Here is a 25,288-nt window from a genome sequence, read left to right as displayed (position 1 = left end):
GAGGTGGACACAGGAACACACACACACACACACACACACACACACACACACACAAACACACACACGAACACACACACGAACACACACACACACCAATCCCAAATTGCCCGGGGGGACGTGGGGAGGGTGGCGCGACTGGACGGCAGGGGTGCGCATCTGTGCTGGCAGCTCGGTGGGTGCCCGCGCTGCGTGTCCCACCCCGCCCTCACCCGCTGCAGCCTGCGGGGACTTGAGGGTGACACAGGGGAAGCCAGGGAGCCCCAGGCGCCACTGCCCCCGGAGGCGCGGAGCTTTGGCGGGGGCTGGAGGAGGGAGAGCGAGAGGGAGGGCGGCCCGCCCCTGTCGTCCTCCCCCGCCCCTCCCGCGCGCAGCCTCCGCCTCTCCCCCAGTCTCCACCCTCCCCGCTTGCGACCCGCCGCCCGCCCGCCCGCCGTCCATAGCCGGGCTGAGTGTGCGCCCAGGCTCGGTGGACGCTGCTCGCCGCCGCGGTGCGGGCGATGGACAGCCGCTGCACCAGCGCGGCGGGCCTCCTGGGCGACCTGAGCCCGCTGAGCGCCGCCATCCCGGCCACGCGCGTGGAGGTGTCGGTGGCCTGCAGGTGAGGCGCCCTGCTCCCGGCCGGGAGCGGACGCGGGGCACCGGGGAGCGGGCGGGAACGCGCGCGGCGAGGAAAGTGCAGGGGGACACCCCGGTCGTGACGCTCGAGTCACCCCAAAATCAGGTGACGTGGAAGGGGCTGGGGACGGGGCGCGCCGGGTTCGCTTTCGGAGAACGAGCGGTAAAAGTTGGGTGACTCATTGGCGGGACCCCCGATCCCCGCCGACACCCATTTCCCCTGGCCCGTTGTGGGAATGTCCCGAAGCCGGGCTGGGGGGCTCCGGGAGACACCCCACTCCAAAGGGCATCACTGCCCGCTGCCCGCTCAGGGCTCCCCGCTGCCCGCGGCTCGCGGCCCGCTTCCCGGCTGGGCTGGGCTGGGCTCCGGTTGCTTTAGAGGGCTGGAAGCTCGCCCTCCCGCCTCCACCCCACCTGCTTCCTGGACCCTCCCTCCACCCCGGCCTGCACCCCCACCCTTCCGGGCCCGGCCTGTCCCCCACCCCCGCCCTGCCCCGCCCCGGCCAGCCCTGCCCAGCCCGGCGCAGCCTGTGTATGCCAAGTCTCTCCTCAGATGGGAAAGAGCGCATCCTGTCCTTTCCCTTTTCCTGTTTTTTTTGTTTGTTTGTTTGTTTTTGTTTGTTTGTTTTTTTTTAGAAGGATATGGGTTATGGGCCCGACTAGGTGACATTGTGAAAATGGCAAAAGTCAGGAGAGAGAGATTTCTGAAATTATAACATCCATTTAGGGGCTCACTCCTTTATTTTGCTTGCTTCTCATTTACCCATTCCTCCCCTGAGCTTAAAAACAGCCTACCTGCTGTTCCTTAGCTTTTTTATTACTTGTGCCACAGTTCCACTTCTGGCTCCCCCTACCTTTTTTTTTCTTTTTGGTGATTAATTGAAGATAAGAATCTCATAGAGGTTTATTCCCTGCCTAGGATGGCTAAAAACCATGATCCTCAGATCTCAGCCTCCTGAGTAGCTGGGATTACAGGTGTGAGCCACTAGCTCCTTTAAAGAAAAAAAAGATTGCTTTAAAAGAATCTATTAATTATGGTAATCTTCCATATATGTGCAGTCTGAAATGTAAAATGCATCCACCTTGATTTCTGAAAGACTATCCAAAAGCCAAAGAGAATCAAAGGCAATGAATGTTTCTGTGTGCAGAAATTCAAGCCCCTGCCCCTATCAGTGTCTATGTTTCTGTGTTTGGGGGGCAGGGGCAAGGAATAACATTTAACTCTCCCTTGAGACCATGTCCTCTGATTCCTCCTTTTCCTCACACTATGCAGTGTAGATAACCATCACTAGTGCTGAGCTCCTACTTTATTGGGGTCACAGCTCTTTTTTTGTGCTGAGATTTCTCTCTGTCACTAGGACAGGAGAAGCTCAGTGGAACATTCTGTAGAGACCCATTTCTAGGTCTCTGCTCTTGTCTCTGAAGGTAGCTTTGGGTGCCAGACAGAGGTTATGGATATATATATATATATATATATATATATATATATATATATATATATGGCAATCAGAAGTTGTGCAGTGATAGTGTTTTCTAGAGTTCTTAATTTCTGTTCACGTCCTGTGGGGCCAGAATGGCAGGGGCTGTGGGCAGATGAAAGAAAGTTGTAACTCAGACATCTTGTATACAGAGTTTTTATTTAGCACTTGTTGGGGTTCTGGACACCCCCTTTCTCCCCCCACGGGGAGAATGGTAACCACAAACTCTATGAAAGAGCACTCAGCCTGGCCCTCCACCAGCGGAAGGCCAAAGGCGTGCTCACATGGGCAAGCGCTAAGTTGAGGAAAGGTTGCTGAAGCTTCCCCTCCCCCCAGTCCCCCCACATGTTACCGAGGGCGGAGGCGAAAAGGAAGGCATCAGGGACACGCTGCGGTGGTGGAATGCGTCTCAAAGACTTTAATATGGAAGGGCACTTATATAGAAGTAATAGCGGGAAAGAAAGGGGGCTGGCCAAAGGGTCAGTCATAGGCTAGGGGTCACGTTCATCAAGTGACATCACGAAACTTCCCTTTGTGGGCGGGACAACCCCATCATGGTGGCACGCACGTGTTCACCTCCCAAGGGGTGGAGGCCAGAAGGTGGGAGGGACTTCTATTGTCCCAAGGCTGGTGGAAGGGCAGCCTTTCCCAGGCCATAATAATCCCCAACAAGCACTCACTCCCTTAATTGTGAAGCTCAGTTGCTATAGGGATGTTAAAGCTATGGAAGTCCTATCCTGGAGACCCAACTACTTTCTGTACTATTATTGCTTGCTTTGGCATCGTGTGTGTGTGTAAAAAATCTTGAATGGACATTCCTGGCGCTTAGTTTCTTATTTCACTGAGTGGATCCTGATTCAGTTTATCATTTAGTTCTTGCTAGTTTGATAGAGAAAAATCATCCTTAGAGCAAATAGGAAGTTAATGACTTCCAAAGCTGGAGTTTTTCGGTGGGTTAGTTTTATCTCCATGCTGCTGAGAACTGGCTCTTGTAACTGGTGGTGCTGTGAGTTAGGCTCTGGCGCTAGACATCTGGTACTTTGTGGCTTCCTGCCTAGGAGTCAGTTCTTATTTAAAGTATATAAGATTTGTTATTACTGAAAATGAGGATTATTGTAGTATAGACTTTCACTAATTATCAGGATTTAATAAAAGTGCTTTCCCAATGTATGAAACCAAAAGACATGCATAAAAAATGAGATTTTATGTCAGGCACTGGTGGACAATACCTGTAATCCTAGCTAATCAGGAGGCTGAGATCTGAGGATCATATTTTGAAGCCAACCCAGGCAGGAAAGTCCGTGAGACTCTTATCTCCAATAAACTATTCAGAAAAAGCTGGAAGTGGTGCCATGGCTCAAGTGGTAGAGTGCAATGAGTACAAAGACCCTCAGGGACAGCACCCAGGCCCAGAGTTTAAGTCCCGGAACAGAAAAAAAAACAAAAACAGTTTTATTATAATATGGGAAATAATGTGTGTGTGTGTGTGTGTGTGTGTGTGTGTGTGTGTGACAAAGAGAGAGAGAGAGAGAGAGAGAGAGAGAGAGAGAGAGTGTTCTGGGGCTTGAACTCAAGGCCTGGGTGCTTTCCCCAAGCTTTTGTGCTCAAGTCGAGTGCTCTACCACTTGAGCCACAGTTCCACTTCTGACTTTTTGTTGATTAATTTGAGATAAGAGTCTTTTTTTTTCTGTCTGTTGTGGGACTTGAACTCAGGGCCTTAGGCACCATCCCAAAGCCTCTTTGTGCTCAGGATTAGTGCTTTACCATTTGAGCCACAGGGCCACTTCCAGTTCTTGAGTGGTTAATTGGAGATAAAAGTCTCAAGGGGACTTTTCTGCCTGAGCTGGCTTTGAACCATGATGCTCAGATCTCAGCCTCCTGAGTAGCTAGGATTACAGCTTGAGCCACTGGTGCCCGGCAAGGTCTTACAGACTTTCCTGATCAGGCTGGTTTCAAATCGTGATCCTTCAATCTGAGCTCCTAAGTAGCTGAGATTACAGGAGTGAGCCACTGGCACCAGGCTAGGAAATAGGACTGTTTAAAAGGAAGCAATATTCCTGTTACAAAATTCTGTAAATAGTACCTTTAGTTGAGCTTTAATAAATTGGTTGAAGGAAAGAAGATAATAAAATAAATAATAAATAAAGCACTTACTTCCCAGGATAAAGGTGGGGATTTTTATAATCAGCTACATCCTGGCCTCTCAGCTTTACTATGAACAAGCAATCCCCTTGTCTTAATAAGCCAGAAGCCTCAGGTGATCTGTTGACACTGCAAAAGGCCTCGAGGAAGCTCTGTGCTGGCAGCTCATATTCTATAACCCTTGTTACTTAAGATGCTGAGATCTGAGGATCATGATTCAAAGCCAGCCTGGACAGGAAAAGTCCATGAGATTCTTATCTTCAATTAACCATCAAAGAGTCAGAAGTGGAGCTGTGGCTTAAGAGGTAGAAAGCTAGCCTTGAGCAAAAAGCTAAGGGACAACATCGAGGCCCTAAATTAAAACCCCAGTATGGGACACACCCCCACACCCTCACACACCACTGAGGGCTAGGACTCTTCCTTGACTGTCTCCTATCATCAGGAGCTTCACCTTTTACTTTTTGGGGAGGTGAAAAGAATCAACAATTGAAGCTACCTAGAGCTCTACTCACTCATGAAGTATTTGAGTGTGTTTCAACCAGTACAATCTGGTTGGCAGGTAAACACAACAGAGATATACTAGCCTAGGATTCAATCTAAAATGAGACTCATGCATGAGCAGGTGTGTGTGTGTGTGTGTGTGTGTGTGTGTGTGTGTGTGTGTTTACTGTGGAATTAGAGGCCTTGAATATGTCACAAGACAAAAGAGGAGGTCTTGGGAGACAAGATGTGTGGTGGTGGTTGGACTGGAGAAGTTATAATGGTTACCATGTGTATGGAGGTTTTGTAGTGGTTGTAAACTTGGTGCATTAGGGTTGTGGCATGTAGTTTTCTGGTTGTATGTGTGTAGAGGTAAGCGTTTGCTTTTTGACTTCCTCTTCTCTTTATTATCTAACTAGTCTTGCACTCACTTTATTAAAACTATTTGTAGATTTTTTTTTAAAGTTCATTAGGTCCCCTCATGAACTGAACTATAGCTAAACTATAGCTAAAACCATCCAACCTTAGGAAGATAAAATACCATTCCCATTTAATTCTGAAAACAGATTATGATGAGGTAAGTCTGATGGGAAAAATGAATTTATAATAATCAATCACCTGTTTTCACTGGACACAATTTTTTGCACTATTTCAGTTTTGTTTTCTGTCCTTTCCTTAGCCTGAGAGATTGGCTTATTGATTATAAAAATAAAAGCAATGAGAACATTGTGCTTTTTTTTTCTCCAGCTTTTCATGTCAGCTACAAAGTGTTAATAATTTCACAGTTACATGTTTGCAATGGTCAGAATACTGAATTTAAACACTCATGTGGAAAGAAGTGGGAATTTATGGAGTGCCTACTTTGGGCTAGGCATTCTCAGAGCCAGACCTTGCTAAAACTCCCTTCTTCCGATCTCCTAGGAATCTTTGTCTGTACTCGGCCTAGATGTAGTAGATTTGCCAAGACTCGTGCTAGAGCAGTGGGGCCACTGAGCATGAATGAGAGGTGCATTTCCAATGGGTGTGCAATGATTGTAGTAGGCCAAACTCTTTATCCCTCTGTGACTAAGAATCTGCTGCTGCTTCTGCCCTTAGTGTCCCTCCCTTCCGCTCATTCTCTTTCTCTCCTGCTCAAGAGAGAGACGGGGAGATGGGGGGAGACAGAGACAAAGAGAGACAGAGAGAGAGAGGGAGTTTTCCTGGGGCTTGATCACAGGACTTTGCTTTTCTGCTCAAGGCTGGCTTTCTGCCACTTGAGCCACAGCTCTACTTTTAGGTTTTTGGTGGTTAGTTGGAGATAAGAGTTGCAGGGATTTTCTTGCCCAGGCTGGCCTTGAACTGTGATCCTCAGATTCTCAGATCCCAGCCTCCTGAGTAGCTAGGATTATAGAGGTGAACTTTGGAGCCTGGCTTCCATCTTGCTCTTGTTTAACCATTTTTCAAGACTCAGGATGGACACCAATTTGTCAAGTGGCCCCTCTTCCAAGCTGGAGTTTTCCTGTATCTCCTAGAAGCTTATGTGTACTAGCATCATAGATTTATTTTCATATGTGGCTGAGTTTTCTTGAGGACAGCTTTTGTTTATTTTTTTGTTTGTTTGTTTTTATTTTTGGCCAGTCCTGGGGTTTGGACTCAGGGCCTGAGCACTGTCCCTGGCTTCTTTTGCTCAAGACTAGCACTCTTCCACTTGAGCCACAGCACCACTTCTGGCCATTTTCTGTATATGTGTGGCTGAAGAATCAAACCCAGGGCTTCATGTATATGGCACTAGGCCATATCCCCAGCCCTGCTTTTGCTTATTTTGTTGTCTTTTTTTTTTTTTTTTTTTTTTTTTTTTGCGTGTTAGTACTGGGCCTTGAACTCAGGGTCTGGACACTGTGCCCTAATTCTTTACCACTTGAACCGTACCTCTATTTCTGTCTTTTTGGTGGTTAGTTGGAGATAAGAGTCTCTAGGGTTTTCAAATCTAAGGCTGGCTTTGAACCATGATCTTCAGATCTTAACCTCCTGAGTAGCTTAGATTTATACTGAGCCTCCTGATTAAGTCTTCTGAGTTTGGCAGATAATATGTATTTGATAGGATTAATACTGTAGTTCTCCAACAAAGTAATCTGGGGTGGTTTTGTGTGTGTGTGTGTGTGTGTGTGTGTGTGTGTGTGTGTGTGTGTGTGTTAAAACAAAGATTCCTGCACCCTAAGGCAAAGTCTTTGGGAATGCATGTTTTGGTCATGCATATTATAATTTTTATTCTTTGTATTGGATGAATATATACCCATTTTAGTGATAGTTTCTTGACCTGAGTGGGGTGATGTGAGGTACAGATATGTTGGGCAGATATGTTTCTTACAATATCAATATATGTATAACCCATGTACAGCTTAACCCATCTATCTATGTGTCATTCTCCCTCTTAAACCAGTCTCTGGAAGCTTCAAGATTCCATTTCCATGCACTTGTGCATTTTGACCCTGTTCACCATCTTCACCCTCCCATTTGCCTGGTCCTACCCACTAGTTAATCACACCCAGAGAGGATCTGTTTCACCTTCCTAATTTTTTTTTTTTTTTGTCAGTCCTGGGCCTTGGACTCAGGGCCTGAGCACTGTCCCTGGCTTCTTTTTGCTCAAGGCTAGCACTCTGCATCTTGAGCCACAGCGCCACTTCTGGCCATTTTTTTATATATGTGGTGCTGGGGAATCGAACCCAGGTCTTCATGTATACAAGTCAAGCACTCTTGCCACTAGGCCATATTCCCAGCCCTCTCCCTTAGCTTTTTCTGCTCAAGGTTAGTGCTCAAGGTTAGTGCCACATGAGCTACAGCTTCATTTCTGGCTTTTTGGTGATCTCAGGAACTTTGCTACCCAGGCTGGCTTTGAACTGTGATTCTCAGATCTCTGTCTCCTGAGTAGCTAGGATTACAAGTGTGAGCCACTGGAACTTATTCTTATATTGATTTTTGATAAAGTACATGTAGTATCTCATACATGCAAGTACCATTCCTTAATCAGGTTACCACATCTATCTGTCTGTATATCGATCTATATCTATATCTATCTATCTATCTATATATGTGTGTGTGTGTATACATGTGTGTAGGGCCCTCAGCCCTCACGTGCTCTCTCCCGACCCGCGGGGGGAGAGGCTGGAGCATGCCCTAGTGTGAAAAGCGGGAACGTGTGTAAATCGCGAATAACGCCCACCCAGCTTCCTTAAGTTTAAATAAGGACTCAGGATACTAGGCACTTCGGGGATCCATTGCACGGAAAATCCAACATTTAATCTCAGGGTGGGGTTTATATAGCAGTGATGACCAGCAGGAAGGGGAGGGATTTGGAGTGGCTAACTAGACACGACGATAGGCTGATTATGAGCTGTCCATCACAGCGACGTCATGGGACTTCCTCTATGGGCAGTCGTCACATCCCATAGGACTGCCCCCTGGGTTCTGCTCGCTGCCATCTTTTTTTTTTTTTTTTTGGCCAGTCCTGGGCCTTGGACTCAGGGCCTGAGCACTGTCCCTGGCTTCTTCCCGCTCAAGGCTAGCACTCTGCCACTTGAGCCACAGCGCCGCTTCTGGCCGTTTTCTGTATATGTGGTGCTGGGGGAATCGAACCTAGGGCCTCGTGTATCCGAGGCAGGCACTCTTGCCACTAGGCTATATCCCCAGCCCAGCTCGCTGCCATCTTGGTGCACACATGGTCCAAAGTGGGAAGCAGGGCTAGCAGCTGTGAGGCCCTAGGCCAGGAGAAGAGGCGGGCCTAGGGACCGCCTCTTAAAGCTATAGCCGGTGCCCAACATCTCCCCCTTCTGTTTTTTAAATAGCAGGAGGCAATGTGAACATAAGGCATCTGTAGGCATAAGGCAAAGGGTCCACCCATTTGGCTCAGTATGGAGAAAACTGAAGTTCTGGGGCTGGGGATATGGCCTAGTGGCAAGAGCGCTTGCCTCGTATACATGAAGCCCTGGGTTCGATTTCCCAGCACCACATATACAGAAAATGGCCAGAAGGGGCGCTGTGGCTCAAGTGGCAGAGTGCTAGCCTTGAGCAAAAAGAAGCCAGGGACAGTGCTCAGGCCCTGAGTCCAAGGCCCAGGACTGGCAAAAAAAAAGAAAATTGAAGTTCTTAGTCTGTTTCTGCGCCACTCAAGATAACGCAGACAGCATTCCCCTTCTCTGTTGGTGAGGTAGAAGCAGGTTCTGGCTCTGGCGACTCTGGAGGTCCATGGCAGCCAAGGTGCTGGTAACTTAACACATGTGGTTAGTAAACATTTTATCATAAACATTGAAGCAAGGTGTCAAAACCCTCAACTCCTATTTCCCTCCAAAGGGAACCCCTAAGTTTAGCAGCAGGGGAGAGACAAAAGGGAAATGACAATGTAATACTCCATTCCTAGTAATTTTGCAAAGCTGCAGGCAATATCACCACAGCAAAACATTGTGCGATGGGAGATGCCAAGGCAGAGCCCAGGAAGCAAGCAAGGCTGGCGCTGGTCCACCACTGATGCACGCAGGCAGGCTTCCTGTATTTCCATGGAAGAGCAGGAAGAAATCTACCACGGTCTTTGTTTTCCTAGAGAGAACAAGGAGAAGACATTTCTCCAGAGCGAATGCTCATATCCAAATTGGCTTGGTTCCCCAATCGGGAAGGCACATGTAAAGCCCCTTCCCACGCTGTTTTGGGGAGATTTAAAATTTTTAGTGTAAATTTAAAATATTTAATGTAAACATAGCTGTCCTTAACTGGTCATGGGGGCTGCTCCCCCACTTTTGTTTTAATTAATAACAGAGGAGGGCACCAGGCTGGGAGTATGGGCAGAGGTTGTCTCTTCTGGAACTACTTCCTGCTGAAAGGGGCGAAGTAGTCAGGGGTCCCTGATTCATCATTTGGCCTGGTACCGTCCAGTTTGGTTGGTAAAAGTCCTCATCATTTCTACGAGAATGGTTATCAGGGCCAGAGGGTGTCATGGTCTCCTCTGGCTACCTCCTGCAGCTTGGGCACGTCAAGGAGTCCCTAGGGCTGGGGCCTTCAGGGTCCAGATCTGTGCTGGGCACAGCAGTATAGAAAGATGATGGCCTTGAATTGCAAGTTCCCAGGTGGCAACCTCAGTGAGGGATGCTATCCTGTTAAAAGAGACTTTTGAAGAGGTCAGGCAAAAGGCTGACAAGTTCACAGGGCTAGTTAACACGAATGACATAGGAGAACATACCCTGGGCATAAGACAGAAAAGTTCCATTTGGAACATAAACCCAATTGTGGCCAATTACAAGGAAGGAGGGATAGCTGAAGGAAGTGTTTAGGGATAGTGGACCAGTTTGGAGTAGTCAGTCAGAGGCTAAAATAAATATATGTACATATATACAAATGGCAGGAAAAGGAAAATGGACAGGTATGAGCATTGGGTGGGTAAACAACTATTCCTCCTGATCTCCCAGCTCTGATTAGTTTTGAAAGGGTGAGACAAGGTGACTCCATTTAGGATGTGACATCATTCTCCTCTTACTCCTCTTCATGATCCTTGTTCCCTGGACTGGCTGAGTCCTAGGGGTCTAGGTGCTTGCTGCTGGGATAGCTTGTCCCCCATTGGCATTCACGGGGTTTGAACTCAGGGCCAGGGCACTGTTCCTGAGCACTTCTGCTCGAGGCTAATGCTCTACTATTTGAGCCACAGTGCTGCTTTCAGCATTTTGCTGGATCTCTTGAGCCAAGCTTCCAGTCTGGCTCTTTGCTAGTTAGTTGGGAGATGGAGTTTTAGTGGGATTTTCTGCCCGGGCTGGCTTCGAACTGCAGTCCGAAGAGTTCTAGCCATTAAAGCCCTTTTTGTTTCCAATTAAGGCAACAAGGAGAGCAATAGGAATAGAGCTTACCTGCAACTTGTTGAGAATTGACCAACAAATACTTGTCAGAGTTCTGTCATAACACTTAGGGAACAGCAGTCTAAATGAGATCCATGTGCCATCAAGTTAAATTGTATCGTTTAACCTTACCGGCAGGCAGAAGAGAGCACAAATGAATAATAATCAAGAGGGCAAAGGGTCGGGGCAATATAAAAGTCTCAGCTTCAGCAGTGGCTGTGTCTTCCATCCTGGATCAGCAGGCTTCATTAGTCATGTGTGATGGAGGCACGCAGGAGAGATGGGTTGGATCTGGGCAAGGCTGTAATGGCATCTCAGAGTCTCCTGGGTAGATTGTCACACCTCCTGCTGGGTTACCTGCAAAATTCTACACAGACTGGTTAAAGACATTTGAAATCTCCCAGTTTTTCCTGGTTGTTTACTGAGTACTGTGGCTTTTGTAGGCTGATGCCCTTCTGGTTTAAGCAGCGTGACAACATTAAAAAGATTTTAGAGGGATTGGGCCTTTAACCATCTTCCTAGTCATAAAATCCACACAGATCAAGGGCCAACCAAGTCTACAGTTTCCAACGCAAGAGAGAGAGAATAAGGAATCATTAGTAGTGAAAACAGGTAGTTTGGGAGCCACGCAGCTCGCACACATGTTGACCTGTATCCTATGAAGCAAAATGTTAATTTTGGATCAGGAAAATTTAGGTTAATAGTCACATTTGTATAAAATGACTGGGATCCCTCGATCATAAAGAGTATGCAAACACAGGAGAGAAAAATGGAAAAACAAAACCTTAGTCTATACCAAAGAATTGTCAGGATTGTCTCCAGGCTGTTCACGACCCATTTAACATAAAACTTAAGCAAGTTAAAATGGTTAAAAAGGCAAGTGATTTTTAAACCATCATGCTAGTTTTTACATATTTTACCCACAGACAGACAGACACATACAAACACAGTTGTGCACAAGCTTTGAGCTGCTTAGAAAAAACATTTTTTTTTTCCAGTCCTGGGCCTTGGTACTCAGGGCCTGAGCACTGTCCTGGCTTCTTTTTGCTCAAGGCTAGCACTCTGCCACTTGAGCCACAGCGCCACTTCTGGCTGTTTTCTGCATACGTGGTGCTGGGGAATCGAACTTTGGGCTTCATGTATAAGAGGCAAGCACTTTTGCCACTAGGCCATATTCCCAGCCCCAAAATTTTCTCTTTCTGAATTGGCCATGTAAGTCTACTGGAATTCCAGTGGCAAAATGATATTATTTTGTCCATATTTTAAAACAAAGTGGTCAGTTAGAAAGCAAAAAAAAAAAAAAAAACCAAAACCTTTTCCTAGGAAACAAAATTGTCACAGATTCAGGCTCACAGCAAGACACCTTCATTGTAAAGCTGCTGCCCAGGTAGGGGGCAAAGTTATCGGGAGCCTCCAAGCCCCCGCCCAGCCTTGAGGAATTCAGCACGCCCACCGCCTGGGGCAAGGGTGGGAGGTGCCCAACAGCCAAAACCTGTCCTTTGTCCACCAAAAGCTTAGCCAACAGCAATCCAAATTTAAGTGAATCCCCAAACTTATCAAACATCAACAACAAAAATCTAAAGCCTTTTTTGTCTCTTTTAGAGCAGATTATCCAACAACAGATATTAGGTAGGCAAGTCCAGTGAATTTCCCAGGCCTCAGAAGCGGGAGGGGGGAGGGGGAGGGGAAAGCAAAGGCAGCCAGGCCAAAAGTGGCACGCATCCCTCCACAGCCAGTCCCTAGTGCTGCGGTTGCCAGGCCTCCTGCCCGTGGCCCAGACACGCGGACCCCGCAGCACCCACTCTGCGCTGGCAGCTCGGATGCGCGCCGCGGTCCACTGCGCATCCCGGAACCACAGCTCCCAGCTCGGAACCTGGGAATCCGGGCCTGGATCCATGTGCGAGCCTGTCGGAGGGGGGCGCTGAGCCCCTCTCCCTCTGGGCAGCGGGAAGTCTGCCCCTCTCCCTAGTAGCCAGGCCAAAAAGGCCAGGAGTCTCCACCGAGGGTGCAGCATGTTCCAAAGTCTTCCAGGCCCTCCTGGCTTGAGTGTCTGAAAAGTCCAATCTGATATTTTGGAGTGTGGACCTCAAAATCTTAAAAGGCGAGTCGCTCCATCTACTTTGGCTCTGCCCCACTGTTCCAATGGGGGGACTAACACACCCCGGAATGATCCCCGGATCACTGTTAGCTCTAAATCTACGTTTCTCGTGTGCTCATGCCACATGTTGTGGCACCAAAATTTGGGCCCTTGGGCTCTTGCGCTCTCTCTCCCAACCCGCGGGGAAAAGTCTGGAGCATACCCTAGTGTGAAAAGCAGGAACATATGAAAGTCGCGAATAATGCCCACCCAGCCCCCTTAAGTTTAAATAAGGACTCAGGATACCAGGCACTTCGGGGATCCGTCCCATGGAAAATCCAATGTTTAATCTCAGGGTGGGGTTTATATAGCAGTGATGACCAGCAGGAAGGGGAGGTATTTGGAGTGGCTAACTAGACATGGCGATAGGCTGATTATGAGCTGTCCATCACAGTGACATCATGGGACTTCCTCTATGGGCGGTTGTCACATCCCATAGTCCCGCCCCCTGGGTTCTGCTCGCCGCCATCTTGGCGCACACAAGGTCCGAGGTGGGAGGCGGGGCTAGCAGCTACGTCCCCAGGTCAGGAGAAGAGGCGGACCTAGGGACCTCCTCTTAAAGCTATAGCTGGTGCCCAACACATGTGGATGTATGTATGTAGATATATCTATATGATTTATATCTATCTGTGTATATATATTTATATATGACATATCGGTTACATCTCTATCCTACTATGTAGATATCATATAATACATGTATGTTATATATATATATATATATATATATATGATTACCATGATCCTATATGTGTTCAAATATATGTTTGTCTTTTTTTTTTCAAATTTTTATTATCAAACTGGTGTATAGAGAGGTTACAGTTTCATATGTTAGGCATTGGATACATTTCTTATACTGTTTGTTACCTTGTCCCTCATACCCCCTTCCCCCCTCCCCCTTTCCCTTTCCCGCCCTGAGGTGTTCAGTTCACTTACACCAAACAGTTTTGCAAGTATTGCTTTTATAGTTGTCTTTTTTTACCCTGTGTCTCTCAATTTTGGTATTCCCTTTCAATTTCCTAGTTCCAATACCAGTATACACGGTTTCCAATATACTCAGATAACATTACAGAGATAGTGTAGGTACAACCACAGGAAGGTGATACAAGAACATCATCAGTAATAGAAGCTACAGATACACATGGGACATTGAAAGTAGTTACAACTGTGATATAACAATTGTTTCCATAACATGGAGTTAATTTCATTTAGCATCATCTTATGTGTTCATAAGGGTACAGCTACTGGGCGTTGTGATGCTCTGCTATGACTTGCCTAAACCTGTACTAATTATTCCCAGTAAGGGAGACCATAGAGTCCGTGTTTTTTGGGTCGGGCCCACTTCACGTAGTATAATTTTTTCCCTTCCATTTCCTTACAAATGGGACAATGTCATTCTTTCTGATAGAGGCATAAAATTCCATTGTGTATATGTACCACATTTTCCTGATCCATTCGTCTACTGAGGGGCATCTGGGTTGGTTCCAGATTCTCGCTATGACAAATTGTGCAGTGATGAACATTGTTGTGCTGGTGGCATTACTGTGATTTTGTTTGTGGTCTTTTGGATAGATACCCAAAAGTGGGGCTGCTGGGTCATAGGGGAGTTCTATATTTAGCCTTCTGAGGAATCTCCATACTGCTTGCCAGAGTGGCTGAACCAGTTTACATTCCCACCAACAATGAAGTAGGGTTCCCTTTTGGCCACATCCCCTCCAACAATTGTTATTGTAAGCTTTCCAAATATATGACATTCTTACTGGGGTGAGATGGAATCTCAATGTTGTTTTGATTTGCATTTCTTTTATGGCTAATGATGTAGAGCATTTTTTCATATGACTCTTGGCCAATTCCTAATCAGAGAAGTCTCTTTGTAAGTCTTTAGCCTACTTGATGAGGGGGCTATTGGTTCTTTGTGGTTTTATTTTGGAAGAACGTAATTTTTTTAGTTCTGCATATATTTTAGATATGAGGCCTTTGTCCGTTGAATGGCCGGTAAATATCTTCTCCCAGTCTGTGGGCTTTCTGTTTATCTTGCGAGCTATGTCCTTTGCCGTGCAGAAGCTCTGCAGTTTGATGCAGTCCCATTTGTCCAACCTTTCTTTGATTTGTAGCCTTTCTGAGTCTTTGTTAAGGAAATTCAGTCCTGTGCCAAGGCACCCAAGTGTTTATCCTAGTCCTTCCTTTAGTGTTTTCAGGGTGTCTGTTTTGATTTCGAGGTCTTTAATCCATTTGGAATTGATTTTGGTGCAGGGTGATATATAAGGATCTAGTTTTAGTTTGTTGCATGTGTTGAGCCAGTTTTGCCAGGACCATTTGTTAAAGAGGCTATCTTTCTTCCAAACTATTGTTTTAGCTCCTTCATCAAAGATTAAGTAAGCGTAGTTCTGTGGGTTCTTTCTGGGTCTTTAATTCTATTCCATTGGTCTTCAGGCCTGTTCCAGTACTAATACCAAGCTCTTTTTATTACTATAGCTTTATAATACAGCTTGAAGTTGGGTATTGTAATTCCTCCAGCACTATTCTTTCTGCTTAGGATTGTTTTTGCTATACTAGGTCTTTTATTGTTCCATATGAATTTCTGGATTGCTTCCTCTATTTCATTAAAAAATGGTGTTGGGATATTAATGGGTATTGCATTGAATTTGTAGATAGCCTTTGGCAATATTGCCATTTTGATTATATTAATCCTCCCAATCCAGGAGCATGGGAGGTTTTTCCATTTCCTTAGTTCTGACTTAGTTTCGTTTTTCAAGCTTTTAAAGTTCTCATCAAAGAGGTCTTTCATTCCTTTGGTTAAGGTTATTCCTAGGTATTTTATGTGTTTGGGGGCTATTGCAAAAGCAGTTGCTTTCCTGATTTCAGCCTCGGTCTTCGGGTCGTTAGCATAGAGAAAGGCCATTGATTTTTGAAGGTTTATTTTATATCCTGCAACTTTGCCAAAGTTTTGGATCAGCTCTAGTAGCTTGGGGGTAGAGTCTATGGGAATCTTTAGGTATAGGATCATGTCATCTGCGACGAGAGAAAGTTTAACTTCATCTTTTCCTATTTGGATCCCCTTTATATTTTCTTCTTGCCTAATTGCTCTGGCTAGGAATTCTAGTACTATGTTGAAGAGCAGGGGAGAGAGTAGACATCCCTGTCTTGTTCCTGATTTTAAAGGGAATGGCTTTAGTTTTTCACCATTTAGAGTTATGCTTGCTGTAGATTTGTCATAAACTGCCTTGATTATATTCAGGAATGTTCCCTGGAATCCCAGTTTTTCCAGGGCTTTTAGCATAAATGGGTGCTGGATTTTATCGAACTCTTTTTCCGCATCCAGAGATAAAACCATGTGGGTCTTTACCTTGCTCCGGTTGATGTATTGGATTACATTAATTGACTTGCGTATACTGAACCAACTTTGCATCCCTGGGATGAATCCAGTTTGATGACCTGTTGAAGTCGATTGGCCAGAATGTTGTTGAGAATTTTTGCATCTATGTTCATCAGGGAAATCGGTCTGTAGTCCTCTTTCCGTGATGAGTCCCTGCCTGGTTTTGGGATGAGGGTTATACTGGCTTCATAAAATGAGTCTGGTAGTGAATGTTCTCTTTCAATTTCATTGAAGATTTTGAGAAATATTGGTGTGAGTTCTGTTTTGAAGGCCTTGTAGAATTCTGCAGTGAATCTGTCTGGACCTGGGCTTTTCTTGGATGGGAGATCATTTATTGCCGTTTCTATTTCAATTCTGGATATGGGTCTGTTTAGTAGGTTTAAATCTTCATGGTTGAGTTTGGGGGTATGGATTTTTTCTAGGAAATCATCCATTTCTTCCAAGTTCTCGAATTTGTTGGCATAAAGGTTTGCAAAATAGTCCGTTATTATTTTCTGAATTTCGGTTATTTCTGTGGTGATGTTACCTGTTTTGTCTCTTATCTTGTTTACTTGAGTGTGCTGCCTTCATTTTTTGTCTGGTTTTCCAGGGGTCTGTCTATCTTGTTGATTTTTTTCAAAGAACCAACTCTTTGTTTTGTTGATTCTTTCGATAGTTTTTTTCGTCTGTAATTGATTTAATTCTGATTTGATTTTAATTATTTGCTTCCGTCTATTGACTTGGGGTTTGGCTTGTTGTTCTCTTTTAAGGAGATTAACGTGCTTCCTTAAATTATTTAGTTGTTGTTTCTCCAGTTTGTTCGTGTATGCACTCAGAGATATAAATTTTCCTCTGAGTACTGCCTTTGCTGTGTCCCAAAGTAGCTGGTACTTTGTGTCCTCATCTTGGTTGAATTCCATAAACATTTGAATTTCCGTTTTAATTTCTTCAATGACCCACTGATGGTTCAGCAGTGTGTTATTTAGTCTCCATGAATTGTGGGATTTTCTGTGGTGTCTGTTTGAGTTGAGCTCTAATTTTATTCCATTGTGGTCTGAGAGTATGCAGGGAATGGTTTTGATACTTCTGAATTTGTACAGATTTTCTTTGTGCCCTAAGATGTGATCTATTTTGGAGAATGTTCCATGTGCTGCGGAGAAGAATGTGTATTCTGTTGTTGCTGGGTGGAATATTCTGTAGATGTCGTTTAAGTCCAGTTGGTTTATGCAGTTATTTAGTTCTGTGGTTTCTTTGTTCAGTTTTTGGCGTGTTGATCTGTCCAGAGGTGATAGTGGAGTGTTAAAGTCCCCAACTATCAATGTGTTTGGGTCTATGAGTGTTTTTAGAGTCAGTAGTGTTTGTTTGATGGAGTTGGGTGCTCCTGCATTTGGGGTGTAGATATTTAGAATGGTTATATCTTACTGTAGGAGAGATCCCTTTACTAGTATGTAGTAACCTTCTTTGTCTCTTCTTACCTTTTTTAGTTTGAAGTCAATTTTGTCTAATACTAGGATTGCAACTCCAGCTTGCTTACTGGGGCCATTTGCTTGATAGATTTGATTCCAGCCTTTCACTTTTAGAAGATGTTTACTTTTGATGGATAGATGTGTCTCTTGGAGGCAGCAGAAAGATGGATCTTGATTTTTGATCCAACTAATGAGCTTATGTAGTTTGATTTGAGAATTAAGTCCATTAATGTTGAGAGTTAGAATTGAGAGGTGATCATTTGTTCCTTTCATTGTCACTATCTTGTTAAAAGTTGTTTCTTCCAATTTCTTGATCTGATGTTTACTATTTAGGGTTCATTTCTCTGTCTGTATTGGGCTCTTGATTATTTTCCTTGTATAGTACATCTTTAAGGATTTTTTGTAAAGCTGGTTTGGTGGAGATATATTGTTTCCGTTTTTCCTTACTATGGAAGACTTTTATTTGACCTTCGGCTATGAATGAGAGTTTGGCTGGTACAGAATTCTTGGTTGGTAGTTATTTTTAGTTAGTGTTTGGTATACCTTATTCCAGGCTCTCCTTGCTTCCATGGTCTCTGCTGAGAAGTCTGGGGTAATTCTGATTGCTTTTCCTTTATATGTGATTGTTTTCTTCTCCCTAACAGCTTTGAGTATTTTTTCCTTGCACTCCACTGAACCTGTTTTGATCATTATGTGTCGGTGCGATGTCCTATTCTGGTTTGGTCGGATTGGGATTCTAAATGCTTCTTGTATCTGTATAGGCCTTTCCGTCTGGATATTTGGGAAGTTCTCAGCTAATATTCTGTTAAATAGGTTGCCTATCCCATTAACTTCTTTCTCCAAGTTTTCCTCAATACCTATTATTCTTAAATTGGGCTTCCTGATTGTGTCTTGAATCTCCTGTAGTGTTCTGTTTTGTTGATTGGACTGGACTTGTATTTATTTTTGATCTTTCTCCATAGATTCTAAGGAATCTTCAGCTCCTGAGATTCGATCCTCTGCTTCAGTTAGTCAGGACTGTAGGCTAGCTACTTGATTTCGAATCTCTTTTCCTTCTGACTGTTCGTTCCTGATCATTTCCATGTCATTTCTTAGGTCCTGTATGGACTTCTTTACTTCATTAACTTCATTAATTTGATTTTGAGTGTTGTCTCCCAAATCTTTAAGCTGAGTAGCTATCTTTTCATTTGTCTCTTGAAGTTCATTTATCTTTCTATTTGTGGATGCCATGAAATTCTCCATTAATTTTTGCTTTGCCTCCTCACGCTCTAGAATAATTGACTGAAGAGACTCAAACTTTTAATTTATCATGTTTATCAGTAGACTTTGTAGAGCATTTTGAGGGTTCTTTGATTGCCTACTCTGCTTCCTGCTTGTTTTGAGTGGGGGATAAGACTTCATTTTTTGCCATCTTTCTTGTGTTCCTTCTGCCCATTTGGATTGGGGATGCCAGTCTACCAGCACCTGTGAGCATCGTTTAAGACCCAAGGAGCCCTTACCAAGCACTGTTGTGTAAATCTTAGAAGTTCACAATTAAATACACATACATTTTATACCTGTGCATAAAATTAGATATGCTGTTCCTAAGGAATACAATTTCAATATAACAACCAATCCTGAGCCCTGTATTCAGTAGTTACTTATTTACTGTTACACTCTATGAGCAATTCTTGTTCTTCTATTAAGTTCCTTTTGTACTGGCTTTTTCTATGAACCCCTTTGTTTCACTTGAATTAAGCGGGTAAACCCTCTATCCAATAACCAGAGGTCAATGGGATCTGGAGGATCTAGTAGTAAGTCAGGAGGATAGGTTAGAGGTAATAAAGAAACTAAAGTAGAATGTAAGGGGGGGGTGATGATTTTGATTTAGTTTCAGTGATGTGGAAATGTGGAGGAGAGTAGAATTGGTAGAAACAACAAGGTTAAAATGATAGACAGTGGAAAGTTAGCTGTAAAGAGTGGAGAAGTTATTCATAGGAAAGTAATTTTTAAAGAAAGAGAATACATAGACAGAACTAAAGAGAGAATACTGGAACACAGATGCACATAACTGAGAAGCGTTATTTAAAAAAGAGAAATGAAAAGGAAATACAAAAAAGAACAGAGAAAGAAAAATGAAAAAAAAAATGGTCAACTACAACCACGACCACAAACAAACAAACAAACAAAAAACAAAAACAAAAAAGGTGATAGAACCAACAGGTGAAAATGGGAAACAAAAACAAACCAATTATGTTTCAGAAATAAAAATATGAGAAAAAAATAAAAATAAAAATGAAAGCTTAGAAAACTTTAGAGACAAAACAAAACAAAACAAAGTCTTTCTTGTTTGGATGGGCTTTCTACCATCTCTGGTTTCCTTGTGACGATCTGCAGTCTATTCTGTCACTTGGCTGGTTTGATGTTCTTTCAGTTTGCGGGGGTGAGTCTGTTCTTACTCTCCTTCCCTTTGGTTCCCACAGCTTGCAGATAGGCCTTGGGCGCCCTCTGTAGGTGGGGACGCTAGTGGAGCTGTGGCACCTCCAGTTTGCTGTGGGGCCACTGTCTTTAATGCCTGGCTTTGAATAGGCTGCAGACTCAGTAGGGTAGGACCATTCTGGCCTGTTTTACCGGTCTGAGTCACTTGCCTTGGGGCGGTTCCACCCTCCTGGGTGGGGCGGCCTTCTGGGCAGAGCTGGGTATGAAATTCAGCTCTGTTTCGAGCTGGGAATGGGCTTCTAAATGGAACTGCTTATCTATCTTGGGAGGTTTGTTCTCCCATTTGGCAGTTCCATGCCACCAATAGCTGCTCGCTGCTTTCGCTTTTTAATTTAGGAATTCCGGCTGGCAGGGCAGGCACCTCTAGCCAGGCCGAGGTCCAGGACTCGCCTCCTACCTGGGCAGGGGCGTTCTCCTGGGCGGAGGTGACTTTTGCTAATTGGTCCCTCTTGCCCTTCTCAAAGATGTCTGCTTTGTCCTCGCTTTCCCCAGGTGGGCTTTAGCTCCTGTCTGGTCTGACCCTTTGCCAGTGTCAAAGATGGCGCTTTGCACTGGCGGTTGGGGAAGGAGCTGCTTGTGGGCGCGAGTGAGAATGTCTTTCGTGGGAGTACTCACGCTGTCTCTGCAATTTCAGCCCGTCCGTGCTCAGCCTACGATCTGTACGTTCGCTGCCTTCTGGAGAATTTGTCCCTGGTCTCCGTTGAGCTGCGCGGGGTGCGCGGTGCGTTGTTGGGACTCGGCCCAGATCTCGTATCTGTGTTTTCAGACCAGCTATGTTGATTTTTCCTTCTTGGCCTGAATCCCTGTACTGTTAGAGCTTATCTGAGCTGTCTATCTAGCCGTAAAAGTTTCTCTGGGGTGGGAAAACTGCGCTGTTGGAGGGAGCTCAGCTAAGGCACTGTTGCTCCTCCAGCATCTTCCTCCAATCTCCCCTATATGTTTGTCTTAAAGACAGAATTTACATGTTAGAGAAAACGTGATTTTTTACTTTTTGAACCTGGCTTACTTCACTTCATATGTTGGTGTCTAGATTCATCAATTTTTCTGCAAATGACATTGTTTTGCTTTTCATTATAGCTGAATAATACTGCGTATGTGTGTGTGTGTGTGTGTGTGTGTGTGTGTGTGTGTGTGTGATAAGACCTTTTCTTGATTCTCAGTTATAAAGCAAGCACTTGGCTCTTGTGAGCAGTGCTTCATTAAGGACAGTGTGCAGGTGCCTGCATTGTATCACAACGTAGGTTTTGTAAGATAAACACTGTGTGTGCCATTGCTGGAGCCTAGGACAGTATTACTTTTGAGGAACTTTCATGCTGACATCATCGCAGTTGCATCCACTCATTTGTATTCCCACTAACTGCAATAGGGTTCCTTTTCTTCTCACACTTTTGCCAGCATTTTCTGTTGCTTATATTCTTGATGATAATCATTCTGACTAGTGTAAGATGGACTCTCACTGTCATTTTGATTTAGAATTCCTTTATGGCCAAAAATGTTGATTATTTTCTTTTGCTGGTCCTGGGGCTTGAACTCAGGGCCTGGGTGCTGTCCCTGAACCTCTTTGGCTCTAGGCTAGCACTCTACCAATTGAGCCACCATGCTACTTCAGGCTTTATCTAAGTGGTTAATTGAAGATAAGAGTGTCATGGACTTTCTTGCTTGGGCTGGCTTCAAATAGCCATCCTCAGATCTCAGTTTCCCTTGTAGCTAGATAACAGGCTTGAGCCACCAGTGCCTTGCTGAATATTTTCTTCATATATTTATTGGCTATTTGTATTTCCACTTTCGAGATATGCCTGTTCAGTTCTTTTGCCCATTTAGTAATTGGAATTTTCTGATTCATTTGTTCCTTTGTTTGCCCATTTATTTATCTATTCTGCAAACACTGGGGCTTGAACTCAAGGCTTGGTGTTCTCCTTCAACTTACCATGGCTCTACAACTTGAATCATGCCTGCAGGCAGTTTGCTGATTAACTGGAACAGAGTCTGTGGGAGTTCATTTCTGGCCTGACTGGCCTTAAATTATGATCATCCCCCTCTCAGCCTCCTGAGAAGCTCAGATTATTGTAGGCATGATCCACCAGGGCTTGCCTTAGGGTGCATACTGTTTGATGGGGCTGGATCTTGCTTAAATGAACTGGACATGGGAATCTGTGTGGCATGCATATCACCTGTTTGAAAAAGATGAAGAATCAGACAAGGATAATTATTACTTGTTTTGGTCTTCTCAATATTCTGTAACAAAGTACCATAGATTTGGTAGCTTGTTAAAAATAAAAACTTATTTCCCATAGTACTTGCTAGCAAATACCTGAGTTTAGGCTGCTAGCATTGTTGGATTCTCTGAGAAGCCTCTTCTGGGTTACAGATTACAGATGTACCACTGTATTCTCAAATAGAGGAAAGGAGGCCCCTGCCCTGATTACACCCCCTTGACAAGGACTCTGACATCAGGACTTAAGCCCTTCCTATGGTCTCACCTCCTTAGACTATCCCTTCATGGGGTGTAGCAGGATTTCCACAAAGGAATATGCAGAAAACACAAAATCAATTCATAATTAGTGGTGATGCTATTCATTTCAGCCCTATTTCTGAACTTTCATTCCTACCAGACGAGGAGAGTGTATGGGGGTGGGGGGAAGGGACAACCATTGACAGCTTGTGTCCAGTTGTTTTTAAATTTTTATTGTCAAAATCATGTACAGAGGGGTTAAAATTATACACGTAAGGTAGTGAGTACATTTCTTGTCACTTGTTACCCCCTCTTCCATTTTTCTTCCACTCTCCCCTCTCCCCAACCCCCCTTGAGTTCTACAGTTAGTTTACAACATATTGCCTTGTAAGTATTGCTGTTGCTAATCTCACATAATGTGTTAGAAATAACAACAACAATAATAAACTTCTTGATTCTATAACTTGGAGTTCATTTCCCCTAGCTTCATATTATGTGATCCTATGCTCATAGCTATTGAGCTATTGTGATCACCTGCTGGGACTATCTTAGACATCAAGAAAATGTGGTATATATACACAATGGGATCCTTTGCTTCTATCAGAAAGAATGAGATCGTCCCATTCATAAGGAAATGGAAAGACTTGGAAAAAGTCATACTAAGTGAAGTGAGCCGGACCCAAACAAATGTAGACTCTGTGATTTCCTTCATTGTGTCCATTTTTGTTTTTGCTTATCCTTGTCTTATATGATCATACATACATAGCTTTTGACCTATTATGTGTCCAGTTTTGACTGTCTGCTTTTCTCTGTCTCTTTAGCATTTGATTCTCTTGTGGTGAAGTTTTTGTTTTTGTTACTTCTGTCTCTTGCTGGCACATCCTGTGTAAGTTGGTATGTGCAGTTTTAGCTATTCTTAGTGATGAATCGACCACCTGAAAGCAAATTCAGATTCACACATACACACACACACACACACACACACACACACACACACACAGAGAGAGAGAGAGAGAGAAGAGGAAGGGGGGAAAGAGAGAGAGAGAGGGAGAGAGAGAGAGAATAAGAATCCAAATGTTCAGGTACAACCATTGAGCTCTGCCTCAATCCATATTAGTTCATCTTTTAGATATTTATTATTTTTCTTTAGCCAAACTAAAAAATGAAGCTATTATATATTTTTCAAAGATATTATGAATTGTTTAGATTACTATGCGCTAAGGATAGTCAAATGCCTGTCAGGCTATTAATGAGATAGTAGAACCTGTAAAAACAGAGGTATTGTTATTGATGACTGTAACATCTCAGTCTTCTGGTGGCGCTTTTAAAAAATAATACACACACATATGCAAGATTGGGGTTTGTCTCAGTCTTAGTGCAGGAGATTTTGTGCAGTGAACTCTGTAGACATTAATGTGGGCATTGCGCAGTACATCCTTTCAGAGAAATGCCTTACCTTATTGTTTCCACAATATTTTCATCCCTCCTTTGTTTTTTTAGCACTTGAGTCTACAGAGTGCTTTGGAGGAGCCCCTGGATGGGGAGACAGTGGGTCTAGAAGCAATTCACCCCCAGGGAGAGGGCAGGACCAGCCTTGCTCTTGTTAGTACAACATGTAAAAGCTTTGCCTTCGATTTAAGCTTACTTAGAGCAAGGAAGAAATCCAGTTTCCGCATGAAGGGATTTTATGCTGTTAGTCTGTGTTAGAATAATTCCACTGGCTTATTAGAGAAGAGTGTGGGGGTAGAGCTAGTCTTGCACTACCATCTAGTGACTATGAAACCTTGACACAACCTCAACTTCTTCCTCTGTAAATTAGGGATAGCAAAGGTTCTTCACTTCTATACTTGCTTTCAGAGCTTAATCAATTAATACATGTAAATGAGGTTAAGAGCTTGTTGGCTCCATTAGTTAAGCACTAAGTAACTACAAATGGATATAATATAAAAATCACCCACTAGGCCAGGCTGTGGTGGCTCATGCCTGTAATCTTAGTTACTCAGGATGCTGAGATCTAAGGATCAAAGCCAGGTTAGGCAAAAAAGCATTGTTTTGAATAGCAACTCTGTGAAATAAAATTTGGAAAAATAAATGAAATATAGTAGAGCCATGTAATGTAATAAATACTACAGAGATAAGGAAAATTACATTTTCAGATGATTGACAGTGAAATAATTATAATATTAATTGAAAGTATAATGTATGTTGCATGGCATATAAAATTATATTATGTATACACTATAATAATCTGATATTATGTACTAAACACACACAAATGGAAGGACAATAGATGCAGTGTTATAAATGAGAGCAACATGAACCCATTTGCTCCTAGTTTGATGAAACAGTGAATGATTGCTTTTTCCATGCAGGTACTGGATCGTGAACTCAGGGACTTGAGTTCTGTATTGCTTAGTTTACTCAAGGCTCGCACTCTACCTCTTGAGCAATGCTTCCACTTCCAGATTTTTGATGGTTAGTTGGAGATAAGAGTCTCACAGACTTTCCTGCCCAGGATGGCTTTGAACCATGATCCTTAGCTCAGCTTCTTGAGTAGCTAGGATTACAGGCATGAACCAACTGGTGCCTGGCTTCAAAACTGAGTATTTTTGTTCATAATTATTGATCAACCGTTCTTAGTTTGGAGAGGGGTATATAGCTGAAGTTATTTGCTAGCTCTCTTCTTAAAGGGCTTGTGAGAGCTTATTCTCACTCTCCCAACACCTTTAAATAAATAAAATCAGAGCTGCTGGCTCCACTTTTGACAATACTCTGGATCCCACCAGAAGTTTTGCCTCTAGAAAAACCGAGAGCTCAAGGCTATAGCTTATCA

At 43.9% G+C, this 25,288-nt stretch overlaps 1 protein-coding gene across 4 annotated transcripts in view; it reads left to right on the top strand.

The window, feature by feature from the left end:
• The first annotated feature begins 445 nt into the window (after nt 1-445).
• Cpne8 (copine 8) overlaps nt 446-25,288 on the top strand; it is a 272,518-nt gene continuing 247,675 nt past the window's right edge. For all 4 annotated transcript variants that reach the window (XM_048366531.1, XM_048366539.1, XM_048366523.1 and 1 more), the window contains exon 1: nt 446-598. In XM_048366531.1, coding sequence (XP_048222488.1) covers nt 498-598 — 101 coding nt within the window. In that variant the 5' untranslated portion in view covers nt 446-497. The remainder of the gene's footprint in view (nt 599-25,288) is intronic.

The sequence above is a fragment of the Perognathus longimembris genome, chromosome 1, assembly GCF_023159225.1.
Source record: "Perognathus longimembris pacificus isolate PPM17 chromosome 1, ASM2315922v1, whole genome shotgun sequence".
In the NCBI taxonomy this organism is placed as follows: domain Eukaryota; kingdom Metazoa; phylum Chordata; class Mammalia; order Rodentia; family Heteromyidae; genus Perognathus; species Perognathus longimembris.
The sequence above is the reverse complement of the archived record's forward strand: the minus strand, read 5'-3'. Positions and strand labels throughout refer to the sequence as shown.